We start from the raw sequence: 12,108 nt of genomic DNA on the forward strand, positions 1-12,108 counted from the left end.
CTTCCCATTTGTATTAGAAAATCTTCAGATATTTTCCAGAGACTGTTCAAGGCCTGTTTCACACTGTTGAAAAAAAATGGGTAATTGGAGCCTGGTAGACTGAAGGCATTTGCTTCTGTCTGTTTAAGCTTCTGTGGTGTGATGGGAGTAATTCGGTTTGCAGAGACAAATTCATAAATGAATTTCCATTATGGGACTCATTTATATATTATATCATTACTTTCTGTTTTAATCTCAGACACAGGTTAAAATCATGTGCTAGCTTTTTGAGACAGTGAATCTTGATATCATTTGTGGTGAAATGCATTTTGTAAGCACATAAAATGTCATTACACCAAAGCATCTTTTGCTCTTGGACCTTCTTAACTTACCTCCTCATTTGGATATGTGGTCATTTTTGCATTCAGGTGTTTCCTGGGATGCTCAGGGAGAAGTATGTTGTCAACAGAATTTGTTCAAATTTACTTTCACAGAAGCCTTTCTGGATTCACTATGTACCCTTGTGCTGTCCATGAGCCTGTTAAATCCAGCTTTTAGAATGTATTTAGTGGTTAAAATAATAGGATTTTTGACACTAAATATGCTTGTCAGGTGCAAATCTGGGACATTTGTGCTGGTTTGTGTTAAATGCTACTCCAGCCCACCCCAGAATGGCCACACACAGAAAAACCTGTTGCTGGTTTTCAGTGAGTGACCCCTGGGTTGGCACTGTGGGTTTACTGAGAGTGCAAAAAACTTCCCCAAAAGTGTCTGGGTCACTGTGTCTTTCTTCTGCTCACATTTTAGTCTCCAGATGGGAAACTCTTGCTGGCTGCTGACAGGCAACGCCACGTGAACAACTCTGTGCTTACTTGAAATGCAGAAGCATCATTTGAGCCTGCAAAATCACTTGTGGGCTATTTATTTTTGCTGCTACAAATTGTGATTTGGTTTGTGTGTGTGAAATATTTATCAAAAAGGGTGAATTTTAAAAAATGTGTAGGCAGGGGGTTGTAAGTGTGTGTAACGGGTTTGGGGGTTTGTTCTGGCTTTTTTCAAGTAGTTCAGTGGATAAGGAAGAGCTTCTGAGAAGCTTCTTCTGGGAGGTTGTGCATTCTCACCTTCAACCATTCCACCAATGGGCATTCCAAGCATAATGATGAAGTTCTGTCTACTTAATTACTGTTAAAAATGATTGACTGCCTTTTCTACAGAGGGAATGTTTTGGTAATGGAAGGATTAGGATGATGCATTGCAGAAATCAAGATTTTTTAATTTTTATTTTTTTTAAATAATAGGACAAACTCTGCAAAGGTCTCTTTCTCTGGTATTGGGGTTTTTTTTTCTTTTGCACCTTCCTGCAGGAAGGCTTCTCCGATGAATGTGTTCAGCTCATGCATCTGCCAGCTTACAATGTGCAGGTTATTTCACTATTGTATTATATTATCTTGTATTATCTCATATTATATAATATTATATTATTTTTCAACCTATTGCATAACTGTGCATTTCAGGAAAAAAATGCTTTTATCTAGCCTCTAGACTATTTTTAAAGACATTCAGTCTATGAGATCATATTACTTCATAAATTAATTCTCTCAAAGTAATTTCCATCCCAGTGCCCAGTAACCAGATGATAATAAAAGATGATTTTAAAAAATACAAAATTCTGAGGCTTTTCCCTGGAGGCCAGAGTGAATAGAGGAGAGTTGTTGAAATTGTGGGCTGTCCCAAGGGACAGTTTTCCTTGCATTTGGTTTATTGGATGACCAGATTTCATTGTTGTAGCATAGACCCAGCTTCCTCACATGTCTGTGTCTATTATCCTCACTTATTTGTGAAGGATATGGGAGAAAAAGCTTGGTGCAGGAACATTTTGTGGAATAGAAGAAGGAAAATAAGAACCTCAGGTTTTGCAGTGAAAGATTGCAGAAAATGCAGAAAGATTGGGTTGAAGAAGAGGGAAAGACACAAATTTGTGCTTGCAAAACAACTTTACTCTTTGTTTCTAGAGCTCCTTTCCAAACACTTAGCCACTAAAAGAAAAAGTAGTTTGTGAGTGTTTTAAAGAGTGGGATTACATTTAATACAGAGAACACAGGTGATTATGAAATTAATTGGCACAGATGGAATAGATACCTGTTTTACTGGTTTACAAACTCCTCCCTGCCAAAGCTTGAAGTGGAAGTCGAGAGAGATTTTCCTCAAATTATTCACACCTGGAAATGTTTTGCTGAACTAAACTAAAACTGTAGACAAACCTGCTTGAACTCTGGTGTCTTACTGCTTATCAACCCTTCCTGCAGTCATTTGGCTTCTGGATGAAATATTGAAGAAGGGTAAAAGATATAATGTCACTGAAATCCTTATAAGCTATTGACAATTCCCAAGTTACTGCTTTGTAATCATGCTCCAGTTTTACCCCCTGAGGTGCTAAAGACTGTGAAGATGAGGTTCTGCTCTGCTGATTTCATGATTCTTTTGTTCTCTAGTATTTCCGTAAGACTCTGTGTTAAATAACCTCCAGCTCTCCTATCAATATTTTTATTTTATTTATTTTTGGATAAATCTTTTTGGTCCCAGCTTTTGTAACTGTGACTTTTCAACAAAACTGCTATAAACAGTCATTTACAGGTTCTGTTCCTGAGGCAGCTTTAAAAAAAATGTGTTGTATACATTTGCTCCTGCTCTAAATGTTAAATATCATTGCACAGAACGATGGGAACAGATGGGATGCTGCATAAGCTGTTTATCATATTACACATTTATCACTTTACACTAGTGAAGTGTACATGTGTTTGATTAATATTGACTTTTGATTTATTTGGAGGGCTCTATTTTTGACAGCATTAGGGATTACATTGTAATCCTTACTGGCTTCCAAGCTTGAAATTTAATTCCAGTAAAAATAAAGTGGATACATTCCATAATTCTTAATTACTATTTTTTTCCCGTGGAAAAGAATTACCTGTTTGAGGCTTTAATACTGGAAGGAATTCAGAAGTAAATGGATAATGCTGTTTGCTTCAGTATTTTAGACAGATTAAATTTAGATGCCGTTGGTCCAGCTAAATAAATATCTCTTGGAATTAAATACCAGATGCTAAGGAGGTGTAAAATAAAGCAAACCAGCAAGAGTCCTATTTAAATCAATATTCTTTTATACCCTCCACCTACAGAATGAGAGAACTTCGTCTTTGCCTTCTCAACAGGTCTGGATGTTCAGCATGTGTTCCACCTACGTCACAATACATGGAACTAAAAAAGCATCTCCAAAAGCACCTCGAGCTCAGACACAGAGCACACAGCTTGTCCCGTAGGCTCCCAACTGCAGCACTGTGTTGAAAAGATGGCTTACCAATTCACTGGTTCATTAACATGCATTTTGGCTTAGCTGAAGCCTAAAAAAAGGAAAGGTTTTCCTTCCGGACAATGGATGGAAAAATTATTTCAAGTTGGAATGGGGCGGCTTGTGCAGTTTGTTCTGCTAAACAGCAATAATATTTAATGAGAGAATCTGCTCTAAACTGTAAATCCTTTCGAGTGTGAGATGCCCAGCCTGTCAGAATAAATAGAGGAGGCTAAAAACACTTACTTTGAAAATGACTGTTCATTTTGGAAGGCATTTGAGTGATCTCAGTGAAATATTACTGAGTCAGTGGAATTTTGGAGAGAGATCAACTTCCCAGCATGTATCCTGGCAGCAGCTCTTCCTCCGTTCCTCAGTATCTTTTATGTTCAAATAGCACAGGCAGCACTTCAGTCTTACATGTTGTCACTATTCAAATTTCAGATAACTTTCAGTGACTCCTTATAGATTGAATAAATAAATAAGTTACTTTTACCCATGCTTATTTACAGTTTTTATGCCTCTGCTTTCTTCTATGTCCATTAATTGATGTCGTGGAATGACATATCCAGCAAAAAGGATGATTTAGCACTAGGAATTACTGAGAGAGTACTTTTTTTTTTAATTATTATTTTTTTCCCCTTAAGCTGAGTGTTGCAGTGCAGTTTGAAGTTTAATTGGCATGACCACAGTAGCTGCTCAGGGCTTCATGTATTTAACTCTCCTTTTCCTATGGACCCTCTTTGGGCCTTTTATGTCCCTGTTGCCTTTGCTTCCAGAACAGGAGATTCTTCCAGAAACTTGCTGAAGGAAAACTCTAGTTGCTATAAATAAAATATGTAAAGGGCAGGATTTGGTTGAACTTATCTAGATGCGCATTTCCCAAAGGAGTAGCTTTGTTTTCTGGTCATCATGTCAGCTATGCACTGTTCCTTAAATACATATTTTCATTAAAAGGCAGCAACTAGAAATTCTGTTTCTACCTGTTCCTTCCACATTAGGTTTATAAAAATGATTTAAAAAAAAAATGTCTGCATTTTGGTCTAAAAGACTCCTTCCTTTCTGTGCAGGTTAATAATGAGAATGTAGTGAAAGTTGGCCACAGGCAGGTGGTGAACATGATTCGACAAGGGGGCAATCACCTCGTGCTGAAGGTTGTCACAGTAACCAGGAATCTTGATCCAGATGACACAGCAAGGAAGAAAGGTACATTTTTCTCTCTGCCTAATGGACTCTCCTGCTCTTCCTTCACAGAAAACCAAGTATGGGCATGAAATTGCTGTTTTCTAAATCCTCATTTATTAGACTTTGCTTCTAAAATTTGAAATACTCTCTTCTTGTTTAATTTGGAGTGATTTAATTCTGTTGGGTTAGACATTAACATGTGGCCAAAAGAGCAATATTCTCTCGTCATGCTTGCTGTTAAAGTTCATCTTTCGGGATTTTTCACATATATATGCTTGAGGATCTTGTAGTAAAATTTCTTGCAGTAGTGAGAGGGAAAAAACACTAAGAACCGATGATCTTTTGTTAATATCAAATGTACATGAGATGGGGTTAGTTCAGAAGTGTGTTTCTCACCCACCCATTCAAAAAGCCACCACAAAAACTTCACCCCTAAAAAAAATTGGAAACAAAACCGGAATTTACACTTCACCTTAAATGTCCCTGAGTTTGGTTTACCAGCAATGCTGGGAAGTTATTAGGCCCTCATAATTATTATTAAGCAGGAAGGGTTGCTGCTGCTCACTGGTGTTCCATAAAGCAGCAGCACATTGCTGAAAGTTCCTGTTCCTTCCACAGTCCTGGGAGTTATCGCTCACACACCTAGCTCTTCTACACAGGAGCAGGTGAGGAGCTGGCACTCCAGGACTCCCTCCTGCTCTATGAAACTAAAGCTTGTGCTGGAAGTGTTTTTCACCTCCACTGTTTCTTAATAATAATTATAATAATAATTGATAACAAAAAGAGTAAGACCAGCTTGTGGGGTGGAGGGGAAAGGCTATATTAAGCTAAATCATGTCCCAGCATGGTCCTGCATTATTTTTGGCTTGATGGAATTGCTGTTCACACATTTTAAACAAGCTTTTTTGCCTCTGCCTTTTGGTAATGTATCATATTAACCTTAAATGTAGCGACAGAACAAGGGTCAGTGTTTTAAAACTGAAAGGCAGAAGGTTTAGACTAAATATTAGTGGAAAATTCTTTACTGTGGGGGTTGTGAGGCCTGGCACAGTTTGCCCAGAGAAGTTGTGGCTGCCCCATCCCTGGAAGTTTCCAGGGCCAGGATGGATAGGACTTGGAGAAACCTGGGCATGGCAGAGAGACTGGAATGAGATTATCTTTTCTGACCACCAGAAATGTTTGTTATCAGGATACTAAAGCACAGATTGTAGTTTCTGTGCCAGATTTTTGCCTTGATATTTTAAGACCTTATATATTCTGAGGATCACTCATTTCCCTTAGAGTCACCTTAACAATTCAGATACATTCGAATGTTCTTTCCTGTATTTCTCAGATTGAACAGTTCCTCCAAAGATTAATCTGCCAGAGATTGGCTGGTGCCCAGGAGGTTTTTAGCCCTGCATATTTCTCAGAAGGGGCACCGCTGCTGTAAGATCCTTTCTCTAGAAAGTCCTTTTCCTGCTGGGAAACAGAAGTGCACAGTTATTTAGCTTTAAATGTTTCTATGTATCCTGTTACATAAAAGCTTGCGGATGTGTCAAGCAACCTACGCTAGAGCCAGAAACAGTGGAGAAATTCAGTCCATGAAAAGCATCTCAGGGCTTTTTCCTCCGCATGTAGGTATTTATTCTCGCCTTATTTCATGGAACTTATTCTTTTAAATGGATATGGAATAGTGGCTGTGAGCATAGGGCTTCCAGAGGGTGTGTTTTTGCTGACACTTGTGTGTTTTTCTGTTCCATGCACAGCCCCACCACCTCCTAAGCGAGCTCCAACCACTGCACTGACCCTGCGGTCTAAGTCCATGACCTCAGAGCTTGAAGAGCTTGGTAAGAAAGTGTTTTTTGGCAAGCATGCTGGCTTGGTGGAGATGTAAATATCTATCTATATGTCTCTATGTGAAATTGATGAAGGGTGCTGCACTGTGTACAGTGTCTAGAGCAGAGGAGGTTTTAAGAATGCTGCATCTTTGGAGAGTTCAAAATGTGCATGACTCGCATGAATGATTTTTGTGGAGACTTGTGCCTTTACCGCTGCGCAAGGGAATGTTGATACATTTTATGCATCATCTAAGTTTGGCACACCTACTGAAAAAAAACAACAAAACGAAAACAGAAAAAAAAAAACCAAAAAACCCCCCAAAAAATTAAAACAAAAAAAACCCCAAAAAAACCAAAAAGAAAAACAAAAAAACCCTAACCAAAACAAACCACAAAAAAACCCCAAAAAACAAAAAGAGGAAGAAAATAACGCTGTATCATGTTTTTTTAGCTTTGCTTTCTAAATTTTCAGTTAATCTAATATTGTTTTATTTTAAATTTCTGTGGCCTCTCATTAGTGGATAAAGGTAAGCTGCCAGAAGCTGTTGTTAAAAGCTGACAGTGTTAAAGCAGCTTCAATTTCAAGTTGTTTCATTTGATCTGAGAAAGTGCATATTATGATATCACTTTGACTTCTGTGCATGATATAAACTTAATTCCTCTCACTATTGGTAATGAAAAATTATTAAACATTCAATCTTTTATTTGCTAATTTTGAGAAATGTGATTTTAGATTCCTTAACTTGATCATCCACATTCTAAATATGCATAATTCTTTAGGAATCTGTATTCATTTTCTAGAAATGAGGAAGGTAATTGTTCTTTTCTTCCTGGTTTTAATCTGTTGAGTCATTAAAAGGTAGAATTTCTGCAGCTAGACTAAGACATGGAAATAGGAATAAATAATATATAAAAAGAGAAAAGCCCAGTGCATATTTCTATGTGGCTATAACAGCAAAACAGTGTGTTTAGCAAGTGAGAAATATGTAAAAAACCAAACCACATCTCTCACTGCAGAGTAATAGATGATAATTATCCACACAATAAACCCATTTTTCCATGCAATTCTACAATGACTTAAATAATTAATTTTATAATCTTGGGTTTTTCCTGCCATGGACTCATCTGAAGGCCAACTGAAAGGAATCATAGCCTTGTGGCCCCTTTTCTTCCCCTGTAAGTCAGTGTTTTCTGGGGCAGATGGACCCCATCCATCCTTTAGTGAGTCAAGTCATGTAACTCCAGTAGGAAATCTCCCAGCAAAGTGGTGCTGAAATGGGTAGTGCCTTCTGTATGGTCTAACAACCCAATGAAGACCAAAAAAAAACACTCCAGTCTGATTATTTAGCTCCAGCAGGTCTCAGAAAATTTAGTTTTTATGCACAAGGAAGTTTAGGAGCTTAACTCAAAGTATCAGCAACTTGTGAATGCTCCATCATTTTTCTTCCAAGATTAAAATGTGAAATATTATTTCTGGAGCACTCTTCGGGTCTGGGTGTTTTTCATTTGCTTTTCTTTCATGGAGTGCTGAGAGCTTGTAAAACTTTACTGGTTTATTAACCACCTTTCCCAAGGGGACAGCAATTTTTAGGCACCATTTTTGCCCCTTTGTTATCCTCTTCTGCCAATTGCTTTTAAGATGAGGATATTCTATTTCTCTGACTTTTCAATCTTCCACAGGAGATACTGGTCTTAAAGCAGAAACAGTACTTTCCTAGGGGAGAAGAGCTTGTTAATAGTAATGTCCCCAGTGGAGATCATAATATTTTAGTTTTCCCACTGCCCTGTGGCCCTTGCTCTGCAGTTTGTCCTTACCAAGTAGCAGACACCACTGCAACTCCTTTAACAAGCAGCCATCCTTCCATTTTTAAGAACATTTCCCATTCATACCTTTATCCAGATAGGGCTGACATTGCAGCGGCAGGAGTTTTCTGTTCTGAGGAATAGCCCTGCACCATATTCCACAGCAAGTAGTAGAGCTTTTCCTTTTCCTAGGAAAGCTGTAGTAGTGGTAGAAATTTGCTTTCTTCCTAAAAAAATTCTGTAAATGCCACTTCTGTGACACTGAACATTTGCCACCCTAGGAAACAATGTGACTGCTGTTCCAAAGAACATCTGTGGTCTACCTGTTTTCATATTTGTCCTGGAAAGGGCTGTTACCAGAAGGGACAAGAATTCTTAAATTGCACAGCAACTGAACAAGCTTCCATGGGGAAAATGTTCTCCCTATCATCAGTTAAAAGTTGTCTCCTGACATAAAGCACAGCTTGTATGTGTGTATTTATCTATAACTTGCATATTCCTCTATGTATTTGTGTATATATTGGACATCTGTGAGAGTTATGAGAACACCCACATTTTTATAGCCATTAAACTCTCTAATGAATGAGCATTTCTTTCATGCCATATATGTGCAAATCAAATAGGAAGTGCCTATAAATGAGCACTGTGGATGTTCTCATCAATACCTATGTGTAACCCTTTTTCCTGAACTGGAGAAGCTTATGGTCTCAATAATGTCTTGTGACAAAGAATCCCACAGGCTAATCATGTGCTGTGTACAGATGTATTTCCTTTTTATTGGTTTTAAACGTGATACCTTTAATTTTATTGAATGTCCCTTGTTATGTAATAGAAGAAAAAGGTAAATAGAAACTCCCCATTTGTTTTCCCTTAGAGTGCATAGTTTTCTAATGTCTTCTAGCTAAGTTAAACATAATATTTTTTTTAAAAAAAGTATCCATCTCACATTCATTACAGTCACTTCCTTTGCCTGGCTCTGAACCCTACTTACAGTTGTATTGACATGTTTTGAGCTATTCTGTTCTTCATAATACAGAACAGACCATCTGAGCTGTTCTCTTTCAAATTAATTAATCCAAATGATGGCTGTGCACTAATGATTCTATTCCATTTCAAGCTGCAAAGATTTGGAAATGCCCGATGTTGTCATAGTTTGACAGCCCCAGTAGCAATACGTTACCTCTATTACTGTTTTTAAAAAAAGAGCTTAGAAAAAAAAAAATCTGCATGTATTTCTGATACCTGCAGGGCAGAAATTCCTCGTAGTTATCATAAACAGCTTGGCAAAAGCAGATTTTATCTACTGTGGTTTGAGAGATACCTATTTAGTAGAGGTGAGCAGGGAGAAACTGACATTTTAGAGGGAAGGATAATGTTTGAGCTCAAAATGACAGACGAGGATTTAGCATATTAAAAATTACTTTCAGAATTGATTCACAGTTCATTCCCTTTCTGTTTCCAAGCTTCAGTACGGAAGAAGAAGGGTAAGGGGAAGCATTTTGTCTCTTGTTTAACCTGTTTCTCACCTTTCCATAGTGAAGGATAATAACAATGTTAATGTTGGCATATGGTCCAGTTTATTTTATGGTGTCAAATGTACATTAATTATTGTATATGTTTTTTAATTATTTAGTTAATAAATTGCAAACACACTAAGAAACTCAAACAGAAGACCACATTCGAAAATATCCCCCACATTTCTTCCTTTTGTCTCCTTTCCTTCACCTTGCCTTTTTTTTACTTCTCTGCACCTGACTCTCCTCCAACCCCTTCCATTTCATCTCCTCACAGTTCCTGTGCTGACTGGCAGTCACAGAGAGTTAGTGGCCAGTGACACCCCAGTGCAGTTCCACGTTAGCGATCCCACTTGTCTCCCGAATGGTGACATGTTCTCCCTTGCCCACACTGTGTCTGTCTCAGGAATCAGGGATCTTGCACACCACACCTGAGCTTCTCACCCGCAGAAATGCTGCTCTGTCTGGTAGAACATCTTCCACGCTGTCCTGTATGCATGGAGTGCCCTCCCTGGACTGATTCATGAGGCCACCCACCACCTTCTCCCTGAAATGTCTCCCAAAGACCCACCTTCCCTAGATCCCCACTGAGCAATCATCCCAGCACTGATGGCAAGGCAGGGGGGAAGGTAGAAATAGCAGTGCTATTTTAATAGTTTTCCTAAATGTATTTTTGTGTACAGAGAGTTTGTTTGTGTTGAGCTGTACTTTTTCCATGCTCCTGTACATCATTTTCTTCCCTAGATTGTGAGCTCTCCTGAGCAGGGGCTGTGTCATTTCCACGTTCTCATGGAGTCTGGCCCAAGGAAGAGTCTCCCACTTCCCTGAGACCCTGGGTAGTAGCTGGTGAAAAACAGGCTGTGTCCTTCTCTTGGACGAGGTTCAGTGTCATGGAAAGCAAATCTAGGCTGTAGGCAGTGTCTTCTCTCAGCAGGGAAGCTTTTCCTTTTTGACGTTTAATAGGACGGAATTGTATTATTTTCCATTCTTTATTCTCCTGCTCTTTCCTGACCTCCTTTCAGGTGGTTACCAGAGGTTTCAGCTAGGGATATTTGCAATTCGCCATTTGGAGAATATGGTAGAATAAACCACATTGCTACTGAAAAACGTTTTGGCAGCATATAAAAAAAATCTTTGTGGTGTTGTGTAGAGTCTTCTGTCAACCAAAATTTCAGTTTTCTGTGTCAGAGATGAGGGAGGCATTAAGATAAAAATAATGGCTTCTGTGGTTCTGTCTGACTGGTCTTGTTGGTTATCTCTGGAGAGGGGTTCTGGTTCTTTGGGAGAGCAGAGGAAAGGAAGGCGGGACAGGACATAGGCTGTATATTTTGATATTCAGGATAGAAGATAGAGTGTTTGTGTCTAAAAAGGTGCTAAAAACCTTAGGTTTGGAGCAGTATGACATGGGCAACTCTGTCATTTTACTGCAGTTACAAAGCATGAATTACTAAAATCTAACTTCATCTGTGCCACTGACTTTCTGCTTGCAGTAGTTGCCTCACTCAGGGGTAGCTTCCAACCTTGAAATGCGTGTGTGGAGGGGTCGCGTTTCCAAACTACTTTCTGGATTTTGTGGGATACCTGGGATGGGGGAGAGGTGTTCTTCTTTCTTGTGCCTTGTAGTTTTTCCAAGAACTTCCATAAGTAAGTTATGGCAACATGTAAACCAAGAGTTCTAGCAGCAACTTGTTGGAGGCAGCACTTAAAATATGATTCCATTAATACTAAAGAATAACCAGGATATTTGTGCAGCAAATTGAGGTTTGAAAATACTCTGAAAATGAAAGATTAAGGGAAAAATTTGAGGTCATAATTTTCATCATCACGACAGGAAAATAGGTGTCATTAGAGCTTCAAAATTAATACTTTAAAACTTTAAATGTAACTCTGTTCATAGTAAGTTTATGCAGCTGGTGGAGAGCTTGGTTTTAAATGGCTTTTCCTTCAGATTTTGTTTTGACTTATGAATAACTCGATGTCGAGGGAGAATTTTAAAATTATATGATCCTTAAGGAATACATCCATAAGCTAAGATCTGTAAATGTCTAGATACATGATTTAAAACTTTCCTGCACCCCAGCTTTCTATGCTGCCAGGAAATGGGTTTGATTTAGTGAGTAATTTGGGATTTTCAGTGAAAGCTGAAGTGGATAGTGTTGAATTTTAAGATACCTATTATAAAATCCTTTAAGAGCAGGGACAAAATGAAGAATAGAGCAGATTAAATTTCCACAGTGAAATGGGAGTGACAAGATAAATATTCCTTCTGCATTAATAAATAATCTGCTGGCAGTGTCACATGGGTGTCAGTTGTGAGCTGGGGTGGTGCTTTGTTTGTTCTTAGATTTGATATGGTAATCAATATAAAATATTGATATATACCATATACTGATAAAGTATGTGTGTTGGTCCTGGTCTTTGGGGTTTGATGTGGGCTGCAGTACCAACTACAAATAAA

At 38.4% G+C, this 12,108-nt stretch overlaps 1 protein-coding gene across 4 annotated transcripts in view; it reads left to right on the forward strand.

The window, feature by feature from the left end:
- The window catches only part of SHANK2 (SH3 and multiple ankyrin repeat domains 2), a 276,475-nt gene that overhangs the window by 232,906 nt on the left and 31,461 nt on the right, over positions 1 to 12,108 (forward strand). For 3 of the 4 annotated variants that reach the window (XM_015631014.3, XM_015631017.2, XM_033515009.1), the window contains 4 exons: positions 4,399 to 4,534; positions 6,262 to 6,342; positions 6,852 to 6,860; positions 9,600 to 9,620. In XM_015631014.3, coding sequence (XP_015486500.1) covers positions 4,399 to 4,534; positions 6,262 to 6,342; positions 6,852 to 6,860; positions 9,600 to 9,620 — 247 coding nt within the window. The remainder of the gene's footprint in view (positions 1 to 4,398; positions 4,535 to 6,261; positions 6,343 to 6,851; positions 6,861 to 9,599; positions 9,621 to 12,108) is intronic. The other variant, XM_015631015.3, reaches the window with a different exon arrangement.

This window comes from Parus major, chromosome 5, assembly GCF_001522545.3.
Source record: "Parus major isolate Abel chromosome 5, Parus_major1.1, whole genome shotgun sequence".
Classification (NCBI taxonomy): Eukaryota; Metazoa; Chordata; class Aves; order Passeriformes; family Paridae; genus Parus; species Parus major.